This window comes from Panulirus ornatus, chromosome 67, assembly GCF_036320965.1.
Source record: "Panulirus ornatus isolate Po-2019 chromosome 67, ASM3632096v1, whole genome shotgun sequence".
In the NCBI taxonomy this organism is placed as follows: domain Eukaryota; kingdom Metazoa; phylum Arthropoda; class Malacostraca; order Decapoda; family Palinuridae; genus Panulirus; species Panulirus ornatus.
In genome coordinates, this window is record NC_092290.1 from 5,494,478 (window position 1) to 5,521,481 (window position 27,004).

Here is a 27,004-nt window from a genome sequence, read left to right on the forward strand (position 1 = left end):
GTTATTAGTGGTAAGAAGGCAGTTAGTGTAGCAGCTGTCCAGGTGGTCCTAGATTGCAGTGCTGGTGTCCACCAATGAACTGCTTGTAAAGGATAATCTAGGTTTCTTTTCTTCCTAAATCTGGTTCTATTCAGTTCTGAGGGCATTTCAGTTTGCTGCTTTTGTGCTAATATGAGGAGTATGTGTCATACATAATGCTTAGAAAAGCTGGTGTTTCTTGAATGGTAGTAATTGGTCATTCAAGGAGAAATGAGGGTGCAAGTTGGATTCATGTCTGTTTGGTAAAGGTGTAGTTGGTCTGAGGCTGATTTGAGTTGTGTTCCACGAATATGTTAATGGGGGAAGAGAAGTTCTTGCTTTAGGTCATAAGTGGTTCACATGTACGGGCTGGGGTAGTGTAGGAGTATGAACTTTCTTTAATGTTAACCAGAGGTGACTGCGATGGGTTTTGTGGTTAATAGTGTTAAGGTACAAATGCTAATTTTCCGACTGATTTTCTGTGATTTGGAAAATGATAGTGCTGTTTGGATTTGTTCCAAGACCTCTCTTGATAGAGACTGGTTCCGTTTCTTTGTTGTACATTCTGCTACTTGTGGAGGGATGTTTTGGTTATAATGCTTTCCATGTCCGACACCTATGTGCTTCTTCCTGGCTTAGTTAGATATGCTGATGAAATGTGACATTATTTCCAATAAAGTTTTGGAGCTTGGATTCCATGTACAGTAAGAATGCTGACCAATTTTCTTTCCTGTATTTTTTGAGTTCATTGGCAGCTGTGTAGGTTACATAGGCCAGAGAGTGTTATCAAAATAGGCAAGTGGTCAGTGGATAGTGCTGGTGTGCTGTTGGATGTTGTGTATTGGGAGTCTAATTGGGCGGCTGTAAAGTGCGAGGGTGCTGAAAGGATATAGTGGGCTAATAAATTCATCTCTGGAATCGGGAACATGGGTGTCAAGCCATGCACGATAGCAGGGATAAGGCATACCACTCACCACTTGATTTTGTGTTCAATAATGATGTTTCTCCTAACTGCCTCTCCTTTTCACAATGCCTGTTTTGCTTAATGTATACTGCTGGTTTTTTCAGCCATCACTCCTCTAACATAGTTGTCTATCATACGTTCATCCTGTATTTCTTTCAACAATGAATCTAATTTTTTGAATGTTTCTTGTTTCTTATGCAACTCCATACATATTTGTTAGCTCTAAACTGCCCTAACTTCTTGGCTGCGCAATTGAGTATCTTTGAAATATTTCAAATATGTTTTCATGAATTACTCCTGACAATGATTCTGTATCTTCCTTTTTTCATTGCTTTCAGGTTTAAAATATTGTTCAAGCCTTTTATTTGTTGCCAAACAATAATCATCATACACCTCTCTAAGACATTCTAGACTATGTATAGCCATGGTTCTTTTAATCTCATGGCAGTTCACATGCCCTAGTCTGTGAATTCTCGTAAGGAAATGTTTCTGTATTATCTCTATTTCAAGTATATCTCTACTGCTAACCATATAAAAAATATACATGTGCATGATATTGTTTTTAAGTTCTGAAATTGGGGGGTATATCTTGGAATGCATGTGCTTGGGGGAGATATGTAGGGGCCATGTAGTTTTATTTCTATGGAAAGGATTTCAAGGGTGTTGTCATTATCTTTGATATATTTTGCACAAGTGGTGTCTAAGAATGAGATGATATGGGGAACAAAAAGTTATGAGCCTCCTTATTATTGCTGTCTATCTTGTCTAAAGGTTGTGAAGTTGTAGAAAGGCAAGTGTAGTCTGAATATAACCCTAGTTTCTTGGGGAAAGGCTAAGTATGTACAACATTCTTGATGTAGTAGTGTACTTCTGAGTTTGACTTTTATGCCAATGGCAATGAGTTGTAGGATGTCTTAATTGTGGTTGAAGTTCTGTGCAGCAGTTGGGGTCTGGTTGTGTGGAGATGGGTTTTTATTTTGTGCTGGAAGCAAGAAGGTTTAGGAGGGTGCTCTAGGTGTTTCTGTCCAGTCCAAAGCTCTGAGAAGTCCTCTACAGATGGGGTAATGTTCTGTGGAGGTAGTCTACTGAAGGTTACGAGAAAAAAGGACATGAATGACTAACTCTGAGGATGGTAACCACCACCTAAGTCACAATTTATGTGTGAAGTTTCAGTTAGCCACTGCATCAGGGTAGCACCAAATGGGACCCAGGAACCATGGTTCAGGAAAGTCAAGAATCTGCTTGGTATGTACAAAATGTTTTTTGATGGCTGTCGACCATGGCATATTCCCATTTTCTAAAGACCATAAAGCCATCTATTAGTGATATTGCATAAATTTTTCACTCACCCTGGCAAATGTTCACCATACAAAATTCCAGCACCAAGGTGAACACAAACTGCAAGGTCCAAGTCATACTCCATCCAACAATTTACCTCACGTGGAATTCCATTTTCTGAAGACCTTAGAGCCATTCACTAGTGAAATTGCATAAATTTTTTCTCCCACCCTGGCAAATGGTTTACATCCACACAAAATTCCAACACCATGATGAACACTGCAAATACCTTATGGGAAGAAATAATATAGGAACCAGATGGTTTTAAGGTATTCTCTGATTCAGAAAGTAACAAAAGAAAAGATCGACTTCCTGTGTGATGACGACAATAAGGAAAGCAGTTAGAGGAATCTGCGACAGAATAAGATGATGTGAAAGATAATGATTTTCAACATGGAAAAAAAGATTGGAACACAGAATGAAACTGTATTTTAGTCCATATTAAACCTTAGACTGGTTCTTCTAGTTAAAAATCTCAAAATAGTAAGAATCCAGGAACACAAATGCACTCTCCTCAATGCTTTTTACCTAAAAAGTTTTCACAAATTGCTACAGAAACATTTAGATGTGTAAACAAGAAAATTACCAAATGCACACAATTACCAATAGATTCAATTTGGTGGGGATCTCATTACTTGTGCTTGATGGAAGACTTGTCCTACCTCACAAATCCTAACAGTGAAGCAGCATAACTTTAACTGCATATATCACATGTAATATATTATGCAAAGGCAATAGTTCTTAAATATTCACTTGCAAGCTAAAATAATAAAAACATAACATCTACTTTCCTGTGTTTATATAAACCTCAATTTCTCATTCTTTATAAATGAAACAGTTCTGTTAAGTTTCCTTCAATGTACATTAGTTGCCAAAGAATTACATTTTCTAATTAAGCAAACATTATGCTACATATGAAGGGGAAAGCATCCTAGAATAATTTCTAAAGAAGCTGAAAGTAAATCCCTCATGCTGTGAATGGCTCTCAAGAGGTTAATTTTTTCATTTTGGGGTGACCCAAACTTTTCATCTATTTCACCCGTGTGGAAATTTTTCTGGCAGATACGGCATAATCCAATAATTTCCATTCAAGACTTTAATCTTAGTCCTTTCATATTCTTGATTTTACTTTAAATAAAGATACTTTTTATAACACACTCCCTTTGGGGCATTCATGAGATCATCTACTGTTCTTGGGTTTCTGGACATAATCTATACACATCTTTATAAAAAACATAAATTCTATTGTACAATGATATACAGTACTTCTTTCAGTAGAGGTATGTAAATGCCCCCTTTTTTTTTTTCTCCAAAAGATGGAACAGAGAAGGGGGCCAGGTGAGGATATTCCCTCAAAGGCCCAGTCCTCTGTTCTTAACGCTACCTCGCTATTGCAAGAAGTGGCGAATAGTATGAAAGAAAAAGAAATATATATATATATATATATATATATATATATATATATATATGTGTGTGTGTGTGTGTGTGTGTGTGTGTAAAATTTTTAACCATTATAGCCAAGTATTTTTAAGACAATTACTTTGAAATTATGAATATGCATATGTCATCTAGAGGTTAACAAACTATCATGTTAAGAACAGGTAAATAAGCTATTATGTTTGGAAAAATTTATTATTCTGAAAACATTACAGTAAATAGTGAGCTGACTCTTAAAAGACATTTTTTCATTACCTTTTGAATCAAGTGGAAGGATAATCTAAATTTCCATACTCAATGCTAAATTCAAGGCAAGATAACACACACTATTAAAAAAGTTGAACTGAAAGAAAAGTACATTTCCAATATGCAGTTTCTTCAGTCTTGCAATGATTCAGATGCTTAGTTTAAGACTGCTGTAAATTGGTATGCCTGAAAGCAACATGTCTCCTGAGGTTGGCCTTCAGTGTTGAGCGATATGGACAGAATTCACATGCATATGGTTTCTCCCCAGTGTGTGTGCGTATGTGGCGATGCATGGTAGTAACATCCCAAGCCTCATAACCACAAGACTGGCACACCTGTGGCAACCTGTTCCTGCGTCTCTGCCAAGGTCCAAGTACCTATGGAACAGGAAGAAATACTCAGATAAAGCAATCTAAAATATCTGCAAACTGCAACCTGCAATATCTTCTGGTTCTGATTTCTTTCTCCAAGAACCCCTCTCGATTCATAGTAACATTTAAATCTTTTTCCTTACACAAGCTTAAATTAAGCTTGACTGCTACAAGATATGCTACCAGATATTCAAGTGCTGATATGTCTCCTTAAGATGTGATGTTTGAGATTTCCCTTTAGTGCTGATCGATGCGGGCAATAAGGGCAAGCAAAAGGCTTCTCCCCGGTGTGGATGCGAGTATGTCGTTGCAGGTCCAGCTTGTCCCTGGCACAGAACCCACAATGGCTGCATCCATAGCAGGACCTGCCTGCCCTGCCCGACCATCGCTGAACCTACGGGAACAGGAGAACCTCATTCATTCATGGCTCTGGTATTGTTCAAAACTTTCTGGAACAAATGCTACATAGCATAAATAAAAACATTACTCGTATTCCTACCAGAACAAGGTTCCTTCTTTGTATTCATGTGCTGCTGACTGCAGCAAAATGCTTGCCTTTGACTGATTTTAACAACAATCTTGTTTCAGTGTTGCTTACAATTTTCTTTACCTATTTGTAAGGTATGCCATGCTTCATTCTAATATGACTGATGAGATTGGACTTCCTGGCAGAATGATGGGAACAGAATGGACAGCCGAAAGGCTTCTCTCCAGTGTGTACACGAATATGGCGACGCATATCCTTGCTGTTGCGAGTACTGTAGCTGCACGACTCACACTGGTAGACAGACCAGCTCTTCCCTATCCACGGAGCCACCTAAGAAACAGGAGAAAAATGCTTTTAACAGTGGCTCTTTGAAATGCTCCTCATTTTTTTAGCATTTATGGTAATATGAGAAAACTGACATTTACCTCAAAGGCCTAAGAACATTCTTTTAATTCATTTCTGTTTATTTGCCATTTGTTTCTCCAGTCCGACCAATATGAACATTCTTGATATGTGTACTTAGGTTACTCTTTTGTGCAGATCTATACGGGCAATAAGGACAGATGAATGGCTTTTCCCCTGTATGTCTTCGAATATGCATAGTGAGCTTTGATTCACTTATGGCTTGGTAACCACATATCTGACATCTGAATTCCCTTCTGGTTGGATCCTTTGACTTTGATGTTGGCCTCCTACCAGAGGATCCATAGGAAGGCGGAAAGACACCAGAGGTATAGCCAGTCGTCACCGTCCCATCATGGTGCCTGCTACTAGCTGGTTTTGACAAGTCCACTCCCTAGAAGAGAAGAGGAAAATCTCAGAGTTACTCCTCTGTTAACTGTCACTATAACAGCTTACACTTCACAACTAGTTCAGGTAGGAGGCCAATGGACAAATACTATGGATGTAAGAAGCTTCCTCTGACAAGCACTCCAGCAAAGTGCACATGTCGGCTTCCACATTACTGCTGAATTACAGTTCAGTGTTAAAGAAAAATAATTGCCTAGATAATATCTTGTGTTGGTTGAACCCCCATATTTCATTCCTGCTACTGGTGCTCATGATCTGTATGGCGGGTCTTGACATGAGTGATGAGGTTACTCTTGTGAGCACACCTGTAGGAACAGAATGGGCAAACAAAGGGCTTCTCCCCAGTATGTTTTCGAAAATGTATCGTGAGCTTTGACTCACTGATGGCCTGATACCCGCACACCTGACAGCGATACTCCCGTCTACTGCCATTCTGCGACAACTGGGTTACAGGCCTTCTAACAGGGAAAGGGGCTGAGGGCGGTTGAAGAGCCATGGGCGGTAAAGTGGTCCTCCTCGACCCTTCATGATGCTTGTGACTGGCTGCACTTGGCAAATCCGCTCCCTAGAAGAGAAGAGGAAAATTTTTGTTACTCCTCTTGCTTTGTAGCTTAAAGCTCTGTCACGGTAGTAACAATATAATACTTGAAGCATCAGATTGACTTTACAGCCATTCCTGATCAGTCTTCACTCACTCACTCTCGTTATTCAATGCCAAGTTTAACCACTAAACTCCCAATGCAATCAGAATGTTTTCTGTGATTCAGCAATCTCCTTTTCATGTCTTAAGGCAATGTGATTCTTAAGGTGGCTCTTTTGGGTAGTACGGTGTGGGCAGTATGGGCAGGCGAAGGGCTTCTCTCCAGTGTGAGTCCGAATGTGCCGGTTCAGGTTGTCATTGTCCCGGGCACAGTAGCCACAAAACCCACAAACGAACATGTTCCTCCCTCTGGCCGGGGACTTGCCTCTGATGGGTGACCACACCTACGGGAGAGAAACAGTTCACTGGAATGAGCCTATCATTGTGCCTTAATCTCCTTAAGCTAATGGTCTGTTTTAACCTCACTTCAGCATCACTCAGATTTCTGTTCCCAAATACAAATTCACATAACCCATTTTTTTTTACTTTGATAAGAACATATTCCAAAAATTTTCAAAAAATAATCTGACAATGTTGTTCCACTCGTTTCTTTTCAGCTCTTCACATGTTGTTCATTCTGCTGCATCAATATGATAAAGTTCTTGCTTCAGCTACAGAGTATATATAAAAACATGTATTCACTTGTCAGGCAACAGAGATGTTGAGTTTATATTTCCAGTGTTCTGCTGATGTTTGACAGCCAGATGTCTCTTTAAGTTGTTGTTCTGTGTGGCTCGATAAGGACAAAGGTGACAGGCGAAGGGCTTTTCCCCAGTATGAACCCTCAGATGACGTCGTAAGTCCATGTTGTCTCTGGCTTGAAGTCCACAAACTGGGCACGTTGGTATGGTCCTGAAGCCACGCTGCCCTCCCCCCACCTACGGAGAAAAATTGCAGGTCCTTGTGAGTTTCCTCATGGGATCAGCAATGGTGCTGTTCTCATGTTAAAACCTACCATACTTGTGAAATATAAATGATGCCATCCCAAATCAAAACTACTTTGGTCTTAATTTTCTTTATCAGCACAAAAACAATCTGTAACAATACCAATTTTCATACAACCCCTGGGAAACTTGACAACCAAGATAAAAAAACTATGATCATATTCTGTTTTTAAAGAATACAATGCTGCATACGAAAGTTGTGGTTAATGCCTAAGCTGCCACAGTAAAAGAATTATCTATCAATCGTTATCATCATTCCAATAATGACCAGGATGGTCATATGCAAAAGCCAGGACACTAATCAGTCTTTAAAATATGAGTGCAAAAGTTTATATATATATATATATATATATATATATATATATATATATATATATATATATATATATATATTGGGAGGTGAGTTTGAATGGAGAAAAACTGGAGGAAGTGAAGTGTTTTAGATATCTGGGAGTGGATCTGGCAGCGGATGGAACCATGGAAGCGGAAGTAGATCATAGGGTGGGGGAGGGGGCGAAAATTCTGGGAGCCTTGAAGAATGTGTGGAAGTTGAGAACATTATTTCAGAAAGCAAAAATGGGTATGTTTGAAGGAATAGTGGTTCCAACAATGTTGTATGGTTGCGAGGCGTGGACTATGGATAGAGTTGTGCGCAGGAGGATGGATGTGCTGGAAATGAGATGTTTGAGGACAATGTGTGGTGTGAGGTGGTTTGATCGAGTAAGTAATGTAAGGGTAAGAGAGATGTGTGGAAATAAAAAGAGCGTGGTTGAGAGAGCAGAAGAGGGTGTTTTGAAATGGTTTGGGCACATGGAGAGAATGAGTGAGGAAAGATTGACCAAGAGGATATATGTGTCGGAGGTAGAGGGAACGAGGAGAAGAGGGAGACCAAATTGGAGGTGGAAAGATGGAGTGAAAAAGATTTTGTGTGATCGGGGCCTGAACATGCAGGAGGGTGAAAGGAGAGCAAGGAATAGAGTGAATTGGAGCGATGTGGTATACCGGGGTTGACGTGCTGTCAGTGGATTGAATCAAGGCAGGTGAAGCGTCTGGGGTAAACCATGGAAAGCTGTGTAGGTATGTATATTTGTGTGTGTGGACGTATGTATATACATGTGTACGGGGGTGGGTTGGGCCTTTTCTTTCGTCTGTTTCCTTACGCTACCTCGCAAACGCGGGAGACAGCAAAAAAAAAAAAATATATATATATATATATATATATATATATTTATTATACTTTGTTGGTCTCCCACGTCAGCGCAAGGAAACAGATGAAAGAATAGCCCAAGTCACCCACATACTCGTCCACACAAGCACATATACAGACCTATCCATTTCAATGTATACATATATATACATTCACAGAAATATACATATATACACATGAACATAATTCATACTTGCTGCCTTTATTCATTCCCGTTGCCACCCCGCCACACATGAAATGAAAACCCCCTCCCCCACATGCGTAAGAGGTAGCGCTAGGAAAAGACAACAAAGGCCACATTCATTCACACTCAATCTCTAGCTGTCATGTACAATGCACCGAAACCACAGCTCCCCTAAATATATATATATATATATATATATATATATATATATATATATATATATATATATATATATATATATATATATACATTTGCTGTTAAACAGTAAGATGACATTTAGTATGAATATTTTCAACCTATGACCAATTTTCACTGTCTATGCCATAGACATCATTTTTTGTCTTTTATGGTAGTAACTACCTTGCCCAGGGTAAGTCAGCACTAAAATACAAAAAGCAAAACGAAGCCTATACTAAACATACGAGACATATTTCAGTATGGATTCATTCCTATCGTGATATAAGCAGCAAGGGTCTCACATGATGTTTACTTTCATTTGGGTACTTGCGATGATGTAAGGTAGCTAGATCTGAGGCATTACAGCAAGATCTATCTCTCCAGGTAGTGCAGGTCAGGAGAGGTTTATCCTGGGAAAGTGTGTGTTTAATATGATGTTAGGAGAGCAAGGGTTTAATTTTGCAGATGATCTGCTCATCAATGTATTTGGTAGTACTTATATTTTTTGATGGGTACAGAAGGGGACTGAGATATGTCTTTTTCTGGTTGGGATTGGATTGTGTGGAGCCACAATAAACTTGTCTAAATGTGTTTGCATTGCCATGATGGGGGGTCTATAATCTACTGAAGTGATTTAGGTACATAGTCTTGTTTAATGGTGTTTTACATTAATGTAGAGAGGGGGTTATCCTAATAAGGTACTGAGTATAACTGCTTCATGAAATGACGCACATATATACACAAATGTTTAGCAATGTTGTCTTAGCTACATCTCTTCTTTGTATATCAAATGACTGTTCTACATATTTTATCTCATTCTTGTATTCCCGTCGCCACCCCGCCATACATGAAATGACACCCACCTCCCCTTGTGCGAGGTAGCACTAGGAAAAGACAACAAAGGCCACAATCGTTCATACTTAGTCTCTAGCTGTCATGCATAATGCACTGAAACCACAGCTCCCTTTCCATATCCAGGCTCCACAAAACTTTCCATGGTTTACCCCAGATGCTTCACATGCCCTGGTTCAATCAACTGATGCACGTTGACCCCAGTATACCACACTGTTCCAATGCACTCTATTCTTTGCACGCCTTTCACCCTCCTGCATGTTCAGGCCCTGATCACTCAAAATCTTTTTCACTCCATCCTTCCACCTCCAATCTGGTATCCCACTTCTCCTCTTTCCCTCCACCTCTGACACATACGTCCTCTTTGTCAATCTTTCCTCACTCATTCTCTCCATGTGACCAAACCATTTCAATACACCCTCTTCTGCTCTCTCAACCACACTCTTTTTATTGCCACACATCTCTCTTACCTTTTCATTACTTACTCAATCGAACCACCTCACACCACATATTGTCCTCAAACATCTCATTTCCAACACATCCGCCCTCCTCCGCACAACCCTATCTATAGCCCATGCCTCGCAACCATATAACATTGTTGGAACCACTATTCCCTCAAACATACCCGTTTTTGCTTTCCGAGATAATGTTCTCGCCTTCCACACATTCTTCAACGCTCCCAGAACTTTCACCCCCTCCCCCCACCTGTGACTCACTTCCACTTCCATGGTTCCATCCACTGCCAAATCCACTCCCAGATATCTAAAACACCTCACTTCCTCCAGTTTTTCTCTATTCAAACTTACCTCCCAAATGACTTGTCCCCTACCCTACTGTACCTAATAACCTTGTGTGTTACATTTACTTTCAGTTTTCTTCTCTCACACACTTTACCAAACTCGGGCACCAGCTTCTGCAGTTTCTCACATGAATCAGCCACCAGCACTGTACCATCAGCGAACAACAACTGACTCACTTCCCAAGCCCTCTCATCCACAACAGACTGCATACTTGCCCCTCTTTCCAAAACTCTTGCATTCACCTCCCTAACAACCCAATCCATAAACAAATTAAACAACTATGGAGACATCACACACCCCTGCCGCAAAACGACCTTCACTGGGAACCAATCACTTTCCTCTCATACACATGCTTTACATCCTCGATAAAAACTTTTCACCGTTTCTTACAACTTGCCTCCCACACCATATATTCTTAACACCTTCCACAGAGCATCTCTATCAACTCTATCATATGCCTTCTCCAGGTCCATAAATGCCACATACAAATCCATTTGTTTTTCTAAGTATTTCTCACATACATTCTTCAATGCAAACAACTGATCCACACATCCTCTACCACTTCTGAATCCACACTGCTCTTCCCCAATCTGATGCTCTGTACATGCCTTCACCCTCTCAATAAATACCCTCCCATATAATTTCCCAGGAATGCTCAACAAACTTATACCTCTGTAATTTGAACACTCACCTTTATCCCCTTTACCTTTGTACAATGGCACTATGCAAGCATTCCGCCAATCCTCAGGCACTTCACCATGAGCCATACACACATTGAATATCCTCACCAACCAGTCAACATCACAGTCACCCCCTTTTTTAATAAATACCACTACAATACCATCCAAACACGCCGCCTTGCTGGCCTTCATCTTCCGCAAAGCTTTCAATACCTCTTCTTTGTTTACCAAACTGTTCTCCCTGACTCTCTCACTTCACACACCACCTCAACCAAAACACCCTATATCTGCCACTCTATCATCTAACACATTCAACAAACCTTCAAAATACTCACTCCATCTCCTTTTCACATCACAACTACTTGTTATTACCTCCCCATTAGCCCCCTTCACCGATGTTCCCATTTGTTCTCGTCTTACGCACTTTATTTGCCTCCTTCCAAAACATCTTATTCTCCCTAAAATCGAATGATACACTCTCACCCAAACTTTCACTTGTCCGCTTTTTCACCTCTTGCACCTTTCTCTTGACCTCCTGCCTCTTTCTTTTACACATCTCCCATTCATTTGCAGTATTTCCCTCCAAAACTCATCCAAATGCCTCTCTCTTCTCTTTCACTATCAATTTTACTTCTTTATCCCACCACTCACTACCCTTCCTAATCTGCCCACCTCCCACGCTTCTCATGCCACAAGCATCTTTTACGCAAGCCATCAATGCTTGCCTAAATACATCCCATTCCTCCCCCACTCCCCTTACATTCTTTGCTCTCACCTTTTTCCATTCTGCACTCAGTCTCTCCTGGTACTCCCTCACACCAAGTCTCCTTTCTATTATATTTTGTTGCTGTCTCCTGCGTTACATATATATATATATATATATATATATATATATATATATATATATATTTGCTTTGTCGCTGTCTCCCGCGTTTGCGAGGTAGCGCAAGGAAACAGACGAAAGAAATGGCCCAACCCACCCCCATACACATGTATATACATATGTCCACACACGCAAATATACATACCAACACAGCTTTCCATGGTTTACCCCAGACGCTTCACATGCCCTGATTCAATCCACAGACAGCACGTCAACCCCGGTATACCACATCGATCCAATTCACTCTATTTCTTGCCCTCCTTTCACCCTCCTGCATGTTCAGGCCCCGATCACACAAAATCTTTTTCACTCCATCTTTCCACCTCCAATTTGATCTCTCACTTCTCCTCGTTCCCTCCACCTCCGACACATATATCCTCTTGGTCAATCTTTCCTCACTCATTCTCTCCATGTGCCCAAACCAATTCAAAACACCCTCTTCTGCTCTCTCAACCATGCTCTTTTTTTTTCCACACATCTCTCTTACCCTTACGTTACTTACGCGATCAAACCACCTCACACCACACATTGTTCTCAAACATCTCATTTCCAGCACATCCATCCTCCTGCGCACAACTCTATCCATAGCCCACGCCTCGCAACCATACAACATTGTTGGAACCACTATTCCTTCAAACATACCCATTTTTGCTTTCCGAGATAATGTTCTCGACTTCCACACATTCTTCCACACATTCTTCAAGGCTCCCAGGATTTTCGCCCCCTCCCCCACCCTATGATCCACTTCCGCTTCCATGGTTCCATCCGCTGCCAGATCCATTCCCAGATATCTAAAACACTTTACTTCCTCCAGTTTTTCTCCATTCAAACTTACCTCCCAATTGACTTGACCCTCAACCCTATTGTACCTAATAACCTTGCTCTTATTCACATTTACTCTTAACTTTCTTCTTTCACACACTTTACCAAACTCAGTCACCAGCTTCTGCAGTTTCTCACATGAATCAGCCACCAGCGCTGTATCATCAGCAAACAACAACTGACTCATATATGTATATATATATATATATATATATATATATATATATATATATATATATATATATATATATATATATATATTTTTTTTTTTCTTTTTTTTTTTCTTTTTTTTAATTTTCCAAAAGAAGGAACAGAGGGGGGCCAGGTGAGGATATTCCACAAAGGCCCAGTTCTCTGTTCTTAACGCTACCTCGCTAATGCGGGAAACGGCGGATAGTTTAAAAGAAAGAAAGAAAATATATATATATATGTAACAATATAACCAAAACAGGATTTTATCCCTATTAGCTGAAGTGCATGTGAAGTTCAAGCAGCACTTTACTTGAAAATCTAAAATCTCCTGAAGACTAAAGCTATTTTGTACTAGTATACCTCATCACTATTACCTGTATCATTTAGGGGAATCAATTCAAGATCTTTGACATACCTTGAAAGAGAGATAAGAAAAAAAATCTGAAACATAAATTAGGCAGGAAAGCTACAACATGCCTGGAAACAAACACTAACAAATCCAAGTAGTGTACAATGGTTTTCTGTTTTAAACTGAACTGCAGTGGGGTATGGACTCAAATAAGGTAATGTACCAAGACCAGTCAAGTCAACAAAATCATTAGACACACAAGATGCAGAGATAAAAGAGGAATCACAATAAAACTAAGGTTGGAGATGCTATGAGCAATAGAGGCAAGAATAAAAGTTAACACAAACAGAGGAATTATAGAAACTGAAGAATTAGCTGAAGGATTCTGATGGGTGTCATGAAATAAGAGGAACTTAGGAAATGCAGAAATATAGTTACTAAGTATGAACAATACTTAATCTAGCAGAGATGCTTCAGCTGATAAATAATCACACATAAGAAAGCAAATTCATTAAAGGGTAAATTAAGTCTGATGGGTCCTTTGTAGAAGTCCTAGATGCTGTTCGGTAAAAAGAAAAAAAAGTGCTAAAACACATACAGAATCTAGTGACTATAGTCAGCTGGGAAGAGCACATGGAACAATTTTGGTAGCTGTTCTTTTAACAGAAAGGACTAGAGCAAACACACAATCTCTTGACAATAGAAGGCAAGCATCTGACTGACATACAGAAAGACTGAAGATCTATATGAAGGAACATACATCAAGGGTCACATACACAGGGGTAAGTAGAAAACTAAAAGCTGTACAAAGAATAATATACAATGTTAAAGAGATGGAGAAGTCAAAGAAGTCTATGCCATAGTTGACAAAAGGTTTAGAAAATTATAAAACATATGGGACAATGATCATGTCTGCAGTATGTCCATGTTCTTAAGAGCACTGTGTACACGTGATCCCATAAGTCTAGAACATGAATATAAGAAAAATAAAGTGTACTTTCAGGAATTAATGTTATCCCAAGTGGTTTGTGAACACGGCTTGGTTAAAAGCCAGGAAGACATCTTACACATCTAGTAACAACAATGCAGAAAAGTAATAATTCTAAATGTTTGGTGTTGTCTATTCCCCTAATGTGGCTAATGTAAGACAGTTACAAAAAGTTTTTAATGTTGCCTTTCAATATAAAAAATCTGTCTGTTAGACCCTTATCAAAAGTAGACCAAATTATTGGAAAATTGGACGAGTTTTTCGTAAATGTAAGTCATGTAAGGATGTTAACACTTGCCAGACAGGAAAAACAGAAACTAAAAGATGTTATTAGCACAGGCAGTCAGTACTGAAGTAACCGCAGTCATGCAACTGCTAAACATTCTCAAGAAAATTATCACCCAGTAGACCTTAACAATCCAGTCATGCTGTAACCTTCATCAAATTGTGTTGCTCGTAATGTTACTGAATCTGTCTTAATCACTAATATCAATAACTTTAACCTATCCCCAGGTAATTTTAAGGCACATACCATCATTGATTGTCAGGACAAGATAGCATAAAGATACTAACTGAACACACAATCACTACCCAGGCTCAACCACCTTACCCTACCCCACCCGACCAAACTCTGAAACCCCCACCCGACCATACTCTGAAACCCCCACCCTCCTCCCTTTAACAGTCTGTCATGGATATCTCAGTTTCTGCTCAGTCATGGTGGCAAAAGGGTCTATAAGTCTGTGTTTGTGCTGGATGCTGGAACTTTGTAAATTGTATGTTGCTGTCTCCCACGTTAGCGAGGTTCACACAAGGAAACAGACGAAAGAATGTCCCAACCCACCCACATACACATGTATATACATACACACCCACACATGCACTTATACGTACCTATACATTTCAACGCATACATACATATACATACACAGACATACGCATATATACATGTGTACATATTCATACCTGCTGCCTTCATCCATTCCCGTCACCACCCCACTGCACATGAAATGGCACACCCCTTCACCCGTGTGTGCGTGAGGTAGCGCCAGAAAAGACAACAAAGGCCACATTCGTTCACACTCAGTATCTAGCTGTCGTGTGTAATGCACCAAAACCATAGCTTCCTTTCCACATCCAGGCCCAAAAAACCCTTCCATAGTTTACCCCAGACGCTTCACATGCCCTAGTTCAATCCAGAGACAGCACGTCAACCCTGGTATACCACATCGTTCCAAACATAATTTCATCATTTGCGCTAAAGATGTACACAGGTATGATACATAAACCTCTAGAAATACTGCTGAAGATGTTGCTGGAGAGAGGCAGAGTGCCACGGAAATGGAAAAGAACAAATGTCATAAATAACTATAAGATATAAGATCGGGGACAGGCACTGAACTACAAACCAGTCTCAATGATAAAGGTCTACAAGATTTTGGAAAAGGTAATCAGAGTGCAAAAGGGTTACATTCTACAAAACAGAAATTACCTAAGTAAGACACAGCATGGGTTTAGGGAACGTTCATGTGTAAAACCTCTTCGATTTCTTCAAGAAAGTGAGCTACGTCTTAGACAAAAGAGAAGACTGGGTGGAGTTTTTTATCTAAATTTCCTAAATGCACTTGACACTGTTATCACATGAGAGGCTGATCAAGAAGCTTAATCACCATGCAAGAGTAATGAGGGAACACCTATGGATAAAAGATTATATCAGTGAATGAGAAGTGAAAAGCAAGGAGGACTGTATCACCTTACAAAGGGAGCAAAACTGACTCCAAAGTTGGTCTGATACATGGTAGATGTAATTCTCCCCAAACAATAGTTATGTAATGAGAATAGGAAATAGTGAGTGGGCATCAATATGATTATCATCAACTAAGAAATAAGCTCCAGGATTCTGCGTGTGAGAAGGACTTGGGACGACATCACTCCATATGTCATAAAAGTTCCACATTAGAAGAATAGTTAAGGAAAGAAACTGTCTGCTGGCAAACATTAGAATAATTTTCAAGTACATGGGTTAGGAGATATTCAACTAGCCATAAATATCCTACATAATGTTAAAACTAGAATAGACTTAGGTTTGGTCACTGCACCTAAATTAGCATAAAGAGCTATGAGTGAACATCCAGAGAGCAACAGACATGGTGCCAGAATTAAGAGAGCTGAATTAAATGGAGAACCCTTAAATTTGTCCATTTTGGAAGGATGAAGATGGGAGGTAACCTTATCGACGACATAGTCTGTGAACAGTTCCTTGAGATATGAAGGGATAGAAAGACCAAAGGGGATAAATAACATGAAATTAAGCAAGACACTTGTTAAAAAGATATGAAGAAATAATTTTATAATACAAGGGAGGCAGACGAGTGTCAGTACTGAAGGAAGACATAGTTAATACACAAAACATGCAGATTTAAGGTGTATGAAGGTAAAGAATGTTTGCGAGACAGGGCCCCATGAATGTGAAACTCCCTCCTTGAACAGTACAAAAAGTAATTACAATCACACATTTTTTCTCACACCCATTAGCTATTTCCTGCATCATCAAGGCAGGACCAGAAACAGATGAAAGAAAGCCTGATTTTCTCACATTCACTCTCTACCTGTAATAAGTAATGCATCAATACCAGAGCCACTTGTCCAAAATCAGGCATCATAAACCTTTTCATGGTTTCCCCTGGCCACTTCACATCCCCTGGTTCAGTCCCTACATAACACCTCTCTAATTCACTCTATCCTATGGACACCTTACACCATCATGCATGCATAAGTACTGTGTACTCAAAACCTTTACCATTCCATCCTTCAATTTCCAATTTAGTCTCCCCATCTCCATGTCCCCTTCATTATGATAAACATAATTTCTCTGTCAATCTCTCCTCACTTATCCTCTTTACATGTCCAAACCATTTCAATACATTCTCTTCAACTCTCTCAATCATACTTTCCTGATTACCATACCTCTCTTACCCTACAATTTTTTAATCAATCCTCCTCACACCACATATTGTTGTCAAATAATTCATTTCCAAAACATTCACCCTCTTCAATACTTTGTGTTGAGCCCATGCCTTGGATCTGTACAAGACTGCCAGAACTCCTAAACCTTTATACATGCCCATCTTTGCACTACCAAATATTAAACTCTCTCCAAATACTTCTCAATGTTCCCAAGACCTTCCTTTGGTCTACCCTACAACTTTTCTCAGCTCCCATGATTCCATTGTTTTCCATGTCCATTCCAAGGTCTTTAAAAAATTCAATTTCACTTCCTCCTAGTTTTCTCTTTAACATGCACACCTTGACAAACCTGTCTCTCCTTGGTGCTAAACCTAAGTACCCTGCATTTATTCCCATTCACTCTCAACTTTCTCTTGCCTCAAACTCTCTCAATCTCTGAAATCAACTGCAGCCTTTCACTCAAATCTACCACCAGTAATGAATATCATACGTGAAACTAGGTGGGGAACTTCTATAAATGAGGGAGAAGTTATTTCACAGCAACAGAATAATGGGTGAAATGGAATCACCTGAACTCGAGAGAGAGAGAGAGAGAGAGAGAGAGAGAGAGAGAGAGAGAGAGAGAGAGAGAGAGAGAGAGAGAGAGAGGGAGAGAGAGAGAGAGAGAGAGAGAGAGAAGAGAGAGAAGAGAGAGGAGAGAAGAGAGAGAAGAGAGAGAAGAGATATATATATATATATATATATATATATATATATATATATATATATATATATATATATATATATATATATGACAGAAAGGGCTACATCATATGTTCGAATGGGGATGACCCGAAGAAAGTGGTGTAAAGGAACATGAAAAAAAAAAAGGCATCAATAAAACATTCATAATACAAACAAAGCTCATTAAACTAAATAAATTACAGGTGATATATCAAGCACTTTGTTCATAGTCAGTAAGGGGGAGGGGAGTTTGTAACTGATTGATAATAGGCAGACTTATATACTGAAGCAATCAAGAAACCCCAGGGGGGAACACTATCACAGTTAAAGATTATGCTTTAACCTATTTACACAAAATATGGTATATCATTAAATGATTTCTTAAAACAACTTTGAGCATTTTCTTGATGAACCAGTCCCATACAGAACATTTCTTTCGTGTTTTCTAAAAAATATTTTGCTTTTTGTAATGCTTTTGTGCATGATGAACAAGTATGTCAAGAGACACTAAAATATATGAAAAAATAGATGATACAGGAATGCTAAGAAATATCTAAAACTTTCCACTTTGGTTTAAACACTAATGATGACACCTTTAAACACCCCATCAGTAACGTAAAGTACAATCCATCAACTTCTTTGGGAGATATTAAGCTAATAAGTCCTAATGATAATCTAACTTGCAGTTCATCATCATCATAGTAAAAAAAAATTCTCTTAAGTTTTGCAAGAATAAATCATACTACAATGTTTCTGCTGTTGCTATCTACTACTGAAGACAACCTAGCAGATAAAATTTGTACTCCAGATGATCCAAGATGGTTATAGTTTAGTACTAATTCCATGAAGCTCCTCCAACCATATATCAAAATATAAATACCAAAATACTGTTGCTAATTAAACTGAGGCTTGAAATACAAAACAAAACCTTGAACTGCAGCCCAGCTACCTTTCTGCTAAGAGGGGGTTTCAAGGGTAATTTTGAATTTCCTCATATGTGAAGTTCTTAAATTGATTTCTGAAAAGTATTTTCTCAGTCGCAAAACTGTATCAAGTTAAAAAGTCTTCATTAAGCTTTTCCTTATCACATCAGAAAATGGGAATCAGGTTGCATTTATAAGAGAAACCGAGATGGATGTAGGAATTTTATTGATTTGTTCCCTGATAGAGTAAACAGTAAACCAAGAAAACACTAACAAGTTTGTCAGTCTTACTTGATCTTAATGAACAATACCAAGTTTTATAAGCTAGCAATTTACGAAGTACAGAAATAGGTCGCCAAAAATAAAGTAAATTTAAACCTCCTTTATATATCTATTGCTTTTTGAAGGTTTCATTGTTAACAGCAAAAAAGCAATACCATCTATATCATGGCAAATGGATGATGTCTGCGCATATGTGTTCTAATACAGCTGTTTTGCCTTGCCCGGTATGAACAGTATGGGCAGGCATATGGTTTCTCGCCAGTATGGGTGTACAAATGCTTACGCAGATCAGTCTTGTCTCGTGCTATGTAGGGGCAGTGTGGGCATTCGTGCTGGCGTCTAGACCCCTTCATCATAGTCACAGGAAAGCGAGGTTGCGATGTGTCCTACCAGGGAGAGAACAACCCACTTAGCACTGCATGTTCACACCACCAATGCTACTTCATATTTTCTACTATCACTCAATTAGTTCCATGAAATCTAAGGGAGAAAAATCTAAGGCTTTTCAATATTCACTTCTTCATACATGTTATGACCTAAAAACCATTATCATTTATGAAAAAAAATTAAGTTGTGCCATAGGAAGTGGGGGATATGTGCTTTACATTACTTTTCTATCATTCTGTATTCAAATACATTCAAAGAAATCAAATTCGTTTTTATTTACACATTAAATATTTGAACTCTAATTTGTACCTGAACACTTTCAACAGATTTCTGTAAAAGGTGCTAATAAGGCAAACATCTAATCAAAATCATATATATATATATATATATATATATATATATATATATATATATATATATATATATATATATATATATATATATATATGATTCATTATCATCAAACATCTTACCGTCTATACCATTGAAGTAAATGATAAATTCTCATAATTTCTCAAATAACTGTCGACAAAATGCATAACAAGAGTACTGGACTTTATTGTATACATGAATATGACTTTACCTAAATAACTTTCACATTCAAATCCTATATATACCCTTAATTTTTGGTTCTGACGCATGAGCTGCTAAAAACTCCAACAAACTTTTTAAACCCAAGTTTTATACAATTCCTTAAAGTGATTCATTATTTTCTTATGGGTCTGAATTTTAGTACTGTTGCAATAAAATCCATAACAATAATATCAACATCACTTCCATACCTAATTTCTTCATCTGCCTTAGCATGGTAACATCAGAACAAACCAACAATGACCTAACTGGCACTAATCCAGTCTCAAGTTGTTATGTGCTTACTTTCAAACCAAAGCCAATGACCACATCATAATATTCACCATAACCAACACATATGCCCTGGCTCAGCCAAATAACAGCATGATGCCTCCCCCCATACTGCATTGATCCAATTCATTCTATCTCATGCATGCCTATCACTTCCCCTACTCCATCCCAAATATTCAGGCCCTTATACCTCCAAAGACTCCTGCACTCTATCCTTTCATTTCCTTCTTGGTCTCCCCTTCCCTTTCACTTCTGACATACAGGACCATTTACTCTGGCTTAGCTTTCTCTCCATATATCTTAACTATTTCAGTACACCTGATCAGATCTCTCAAAAAGAGTGCACTTACAACCACCTTTCTCTCTCATACTCATTCCTTACATGATCAATCTCACACAGCATATCATCCTAAGACATTTCATTTCTAACACATCCACCCTCTTTCTTTCTATAACATTGACAGCCTAAGAACTGCATCCAATTAATGCTTTTGGAAGCATTACATCATAAAACATACCTATCTTTTCCTTAACCACTCCTTTGTACATACAGGACCTTAACCACCTCTCATAATCCATGACTCACTTCAGTCCCCATGGCTCCATCCACTACCACAACCATTCCTAGGTACCAAGAGCACTTCCCATCCTTCTAAAACAATTAGACTCAAACCCTGTCTCACCCCACTGCTGCACCTATTTACTTTAGTTCACATTCCCTCTCAACTTCCTCCTTTGACAATCTCCCAAAACCAGCTTGGGAGTTTCTAGTTTATCACATAGCAATGTCATACGCAAACAGTTAATTATTCACTTTGCAGCATACTGCAGACCTGCTTAAGAACCATGCATTTAACTTTCTCAGCACCTAATAAATCAAGCTGTGGTGACATGACTAATCCTTAATGCAGTCCTACCTTCACCCAGATACACCTACCCTCTCCACTTTCCATTTGTTCACATGCTTTACTCTCCTGGTAAAAATCTCATTTTATTCTATAATTTTCCGTTTATCCATACAAAATATTCACACTGCCTTCCACAAGCATCTTTTGTCATTTACTCTGTATATCGTATTCACAGCACCCTCCACAAAGGCTTTCTGTCAACCTTATCATATGCTTTCTCTACATTGGTTAATGCTATATGCAATTCACTTTCTCCTAAGTATTTCTTTGACAAATGTTTCAACACAAACACTGTCCACACATCCTCTAAACCTCCTTGCCAACTAGATGTTCTGTACATACCACAACTCTCTCAACAAATACCACCCCATACATGTTATTAAGTATACTCAACAGACATACCTATAATTTGAGAATTCACCTTTGCTCCCCTTGCTCTCATATAGGGGCAATATACATAATTTCAGCCAGTCTTCACGCACCTCACCGTGGACTGTAAGAACACTGAATAGCTGTACTCACAAACTAACAAAAACCAACAGCAACAAGAATAATACCAATAACAACGATAATAATAATAATAATAATATATTGTGCGTGTGTGGGCGTTTATGTGTATACATGGGTATGTGGGTGGGTTAGGCCATTCTTTCGTCTGTTTCCATGCGCTACCTCGCTAACGCAGAAGACAGCGACTAAGTATAAATTAATAAAAAATAATAATAAAAGCAAACACTATTATTACTACTGTTACCAATAATAATAATATCAACAATAATAGCAACCCATCACACAAACAATTTCACCAGCCCTAGCAAGGTAGTGTCAGGAACAAAAAAACAATTGCCTCATTTACAGGCACCCACTAACAAGATGTTATGCAATGCACCCAAGCCATAGCATACCAACCACTTCCAAACCCCACAGACACTGACTATATCATATGCCCAGGTTCAAGCCTAATGCAGTAAGGCATCACCTGAATACTTTGTCTATTTCTAGGTGCTACCTCGCTAACACAGGAAACAGCGATCCAGCACGGAAGTGTGTGTGTGTGTGTGTGTGTACCTTATCCTGGATTAGTGAGGTAGCAGCAAGAAAAGATAAGGAAATGGCCTCATTTGCTGACATCCATTCTCTTGCTATCATATATAATGCACTGAAACCAGCATCCCCATCCACAACCAAGCCCCAAACACTCTATATAGGTAGATAAAATAATTATATTTAGAAATATCACAGCTTTCACCCTAAAATTGCTTGAGGGAGATTGGCTGCCAAGTATGACAAGGAAACACAACACTTATCTGGCTGTAATAGGTTCCCGATTCCTACTATATGGTCAATCTTTATGTTAAGTCCTTTTTACTAACATTCCTCTCGATGAGACTATCAATATTTGTGTAAATCTGACATGTATTAAAATGTGTTAAAGAAAACTTTTCAATATTCAATACTGTTATTTAAGCAAACAGATAGTGTCACAATGGGTTCCCTACTTTGTCCAATTTTTATCAGTATTCTTTGTTATCATTAACAGGTAAGGCTGGAAAAATGCCATAGTAAACTTACACCTTTTTCAAGATATACCATGCACTAACAGCCCTTTGGGAAAAATGAAAAAGATTGACTATGGAAATCAATGTCATGTCCCTTTTAACAGACTTATTTCTCATGAAATACAATGATAACCTCTAAGTCTTCCATTATCAACTTTTTCAGGTCTATAAGCTACTGCCACTCTAACTTGAAAATCAATGCTGTTAAAAGCCCCCTAGATAGCTGTACCTGTTTTCACAATAAGATAATGTTCTTAAGAATATATTCAAAAGACAATGGATATAACATTCTACTATTTAATAACCTTGTTCATAAATTTTTGAACAATAAGCACCAACCCAAACAATGTATTCCAAAGGTTAATACGGTGATTTATCTTGGGCTGCTACATTTGGGAAAAGTGACGCTTAATATCAAAGTGACGCTTAATATCAAAGAAACTCTTCAAAAAAATTCATTCCATGTTTTACCCCAACATGTTTTTATATCTCTACCTGTAAACTCTTTTAAGGTCAACTCATTCTTTTATCTAAAAGAAAGCATGTCAGCTGACTTGCACATATTTATCATTTTGCTTACCCTAGTTGCAACACAATGTGTAACCAGCACCATGCAATCCTTCAAAATACTTTGGTCAGTCAAGTAGGACTGGTTGTAAATTGTGCAACCCTCTTCTTTCAGCAGAAGTGGAACACCTGGATTTATGCAATACTCTTTCTCGATGTGATAATTTTGAAGTAACCCCACGAAGTTCTGATAATAACTTGTGAATATTAGTAATTTCATATTATAAAATTTAAACCAGTTAATATCATGTTTTTGATGCTATTAAACGTAGTTTAGGTGTATTGTTTTCTTGTTGTACTGTTTTAAGAGGTACTTTTAGTGTTTAGCTAAATAATTTTTATCGGATATCTATTCTTAATCCTTTATAATATCTCTCTGTTTTAACCACTATGATGACATGTCAAAACATTTGGAATACAAAATGCTATTCTTCATCACCATGACACTGAATATCTATACAGAGGAGGAGGGTGTTAGAACATCAACTGTTAATAGCCATAGTTTATGGGTTAATGTTCTAACAGGCCATACTTATCTAACCGCCTATAAAAAGTTATAGAAAATCATCTAAAGCGTTGGAAATGGGTATAATGATATCGGCATTGGGCCTAGAACTGGTGTACCTTCATATCACTTCATGTTGAACCATTCATACAAAATACACCTGTTCTAGTTTAGATGTGACTGGAGTCTCAACTATCAGCAGCTTATCAATAGTTCATGAAAACCTGTGTTCTTGCATCAAATCAATACACCTGTCACCCCTCAACAATCATTTACAAAGGTACATTTTCAGATGCAGAGCTAGTACAACTTGTTTACATTTCACTTCTTTCTTAAAGGAAAGCTTGTCAATTCCTAATTTGCTAGGAATAGATGTAATAAATACAGAGTTTGGGAAATATCGAAAGAACAGTCAACCTATGTGATGAGAATCATTGTTGTGGCAGGTAGAAGGTAAGGTAAAGTGGGAAAAATTTTAAACAACACTGCTATACAGTGGTGTAAGATATACTGTACTGTAACTCGCCAGCAGTATTTCCTCCAATTTTTGTACTGAATACTAACTTAAGACTGACGGGCCAAATCCCAGCTTTTTCTTTTTCTAAAAGGCTTGACAAAATACTTTGTAGTTTTAAACCTGTACAATGTTTGTATTGAAATCTAAACAAACATATACATAATGCAAACTAGCAAGACTGTGTTCAAGTCAAACACTCCATAAAAATGTGGTGTGCATTTCTTAGCAACAAGAAATTTCTGGAAGTGGCAATACAGAAAGCCTTAATAAGACATCTAAAATACGTCTGACAAAAGATAACTTCATATCAAATTCATAAAATGATAATTACCAAAAGATGTGAATATTCAAATATCTTAGAAAATTAGGACAGACAACAAGCATACATATCAAATGCTTTTGTAGTCAAGCCATAACATAACATTCTGTGAACTACCATAAATTTTTGCAAAGAACACAAGACCAACCCATCTCAAACAATGAACCTTTATCACCCCTAAATACTTCAGTGACTAGCATTATTTAAAGAAAAGGATTATTTGCATTAACAAATGCACCAGGGTGGTGCTTACGAAAGTGAGTCTTTAAGTTACTGCTTTGAGCAGAACGGTATGGACAAAGTGAACATGCATAAGGTTTCTCTCCAGTGTGGATCCTGATGTGCTTTCGTAGGTCGCACATATCCTGTGAAAGGTAACCACATGTAGGGCAGACTTTCACGGAGCCCACAGGTTTTTTTCTCTCAGCCAACACGTTACCCCCCTCAAACCCATGCCCTGTCCTTGGTGTGAGGACTGTCGCCAACCGACCATCTCCACAACCCTATAATGAAAAGAAAGGCATCTTACTTCTTCTTTGAATTTCCCATCATGTCTGAACGACAATTAGAATTCATTTTAGACCGAGAGTAATTCTGAAGGTGATGTTTCCATTCATGTTCCATAACTGCTAATCAACAATACACGCATCTAATATTATACTCACCACAAGCAAACTACATTGGAATACGGTTTTGATTTACTTCCAATACAAGTATAACAAATACGTCGTGTGTTACTTTTAACCTTATAAACAGGCCTCAGAAACTTACTTCAAACTTGTACAAAATATCTCATGACAAAAACAGTACTAAGAATAACTATCAATAATTCCCATGTATATTAACATTCTTGGAGATCTATAAATGTTTTCGTGAGCATTAGATTTTTAAATATCTGATTATCTATCAAAAACCCACCGACCAGGATTAAGCAGACCAAGTTCATATATCATGATATATCTACTCATGAAAAGAAGTGCTCATCTCAACTAATATAAGCAAGCCAAGACCAGTACTTAGTTTGAACCAACTGTGGTGCTGATGCTATTACAACTACACAAATTTCTCGTTATCTTTCAACATTTGGCCTAAAAATATATGACCATGTTACAAATTAATTTGGACTAAATATATCAAATTATAAAAAAACACAGGAAAAGGGTAAAGGGCTTATATTTGCCCCCTATGAAAAGGAGAGAGGTGTTGAACTGATCATAACCTTTAAGGTGTTTAAACCAGCTGAATGACAAAGACAAACAACAGTCTTTGAAAGATGCATGGATAAAACACAGAGAAGCCATAAGGTGAAATTAAGCAAGAAACCTGTAAAGAAAAGATGCAAAGTACATTTATAGTATAACAGTGGATGAATAGAATATACCGTATAAAAGTGAAAAAAATATACAAGATGAGTGGATAAGTTATATGTTATACAAGACTGAATGAGGACAGCACAGAAATCTAAAAAGATGCATGCTAGTAGGGAAAATTAAAGAAATGGGCCCTGACAAGTGTAGAACTCCCTCTCAGTACAGTATAAATAAGTAATTACAAACATACACAAACATACAAGAATCACACACCATGACATGAAATTAAGCAAGAAATATGCTATAAAAGATGTAAAAAAGTACTTTTATAGAATGAATGAAACAAAATAAGCAAACTAAATCTAGACAATATATACAAGTTTAGAGAGTTGTAAGATAGCAGAGAGAATTCATGAAATGGGGCCTAACATGCAACACACTTTTCCTTTAGTGCAAAATGGTAATTACACGTCTTTTCTTTAGTGCAAAATGGTAATTACACATACACAGTCATATAATTTTGGCATATGTCTGCATTACAATGCTGTGGGTAATGTGTTTCGTTGCTGATTTCCCATACCTGCCTTAAAGAAACACATTGAGAAGCTATACATGATCATAAAGATTCATGTCAGACAACTATAATGGCTGCATAAAAATTTAATCAAACCCTGAACATAATGCTTAGCTGAACCCTTTTGTTACATTCAACAACCATGAAGCCTCCATAGCTGCCCAGGGGTTGTGGTCAGGGAAGCTTACAAAAATGAGATACTCTAATTTCACG

General features: G+C 38.1%; 1 protein-coding gene across 46 annotated transcripts in view; it reads right to left on the reverse strand.

Annotated features, from left to right (window-relative positions):
* LOC139747108 (uncharacterized) overlaps positions 1-27,004 on the reverse strand; it is a 275,924-nt gene that overhangs the window by 179,566 nt on the left and 69,354 nt on the right. For 2 of the 46 annotated variants that reach the window (XR_011712315.1, XR_011712314.1), the window contains exons 6-8: positions 25,161-25,410; positions 19,568-19,670; positions 7,048-7,189 (exon numbers count right to left, since the gene is read on the reverse strand). The exons of 24 other annotated variants lie outside the window; for them this stretch is intronic. Coding sequence is in view for 18 of the 22 variants with exons in the window: in XM_071658939.1 (XP_071515040.1) it covers positions 6,957-7,189; positions 19,568-19,670 (336 nt within the window). In the remaining 4 variants the exon portion in view is untranslated. 20 more of the 46 variants (XM_071658953.1, XM_071658958.1, XM_071658939.1 and 17 more) reach the window with 19 other exon arrangements.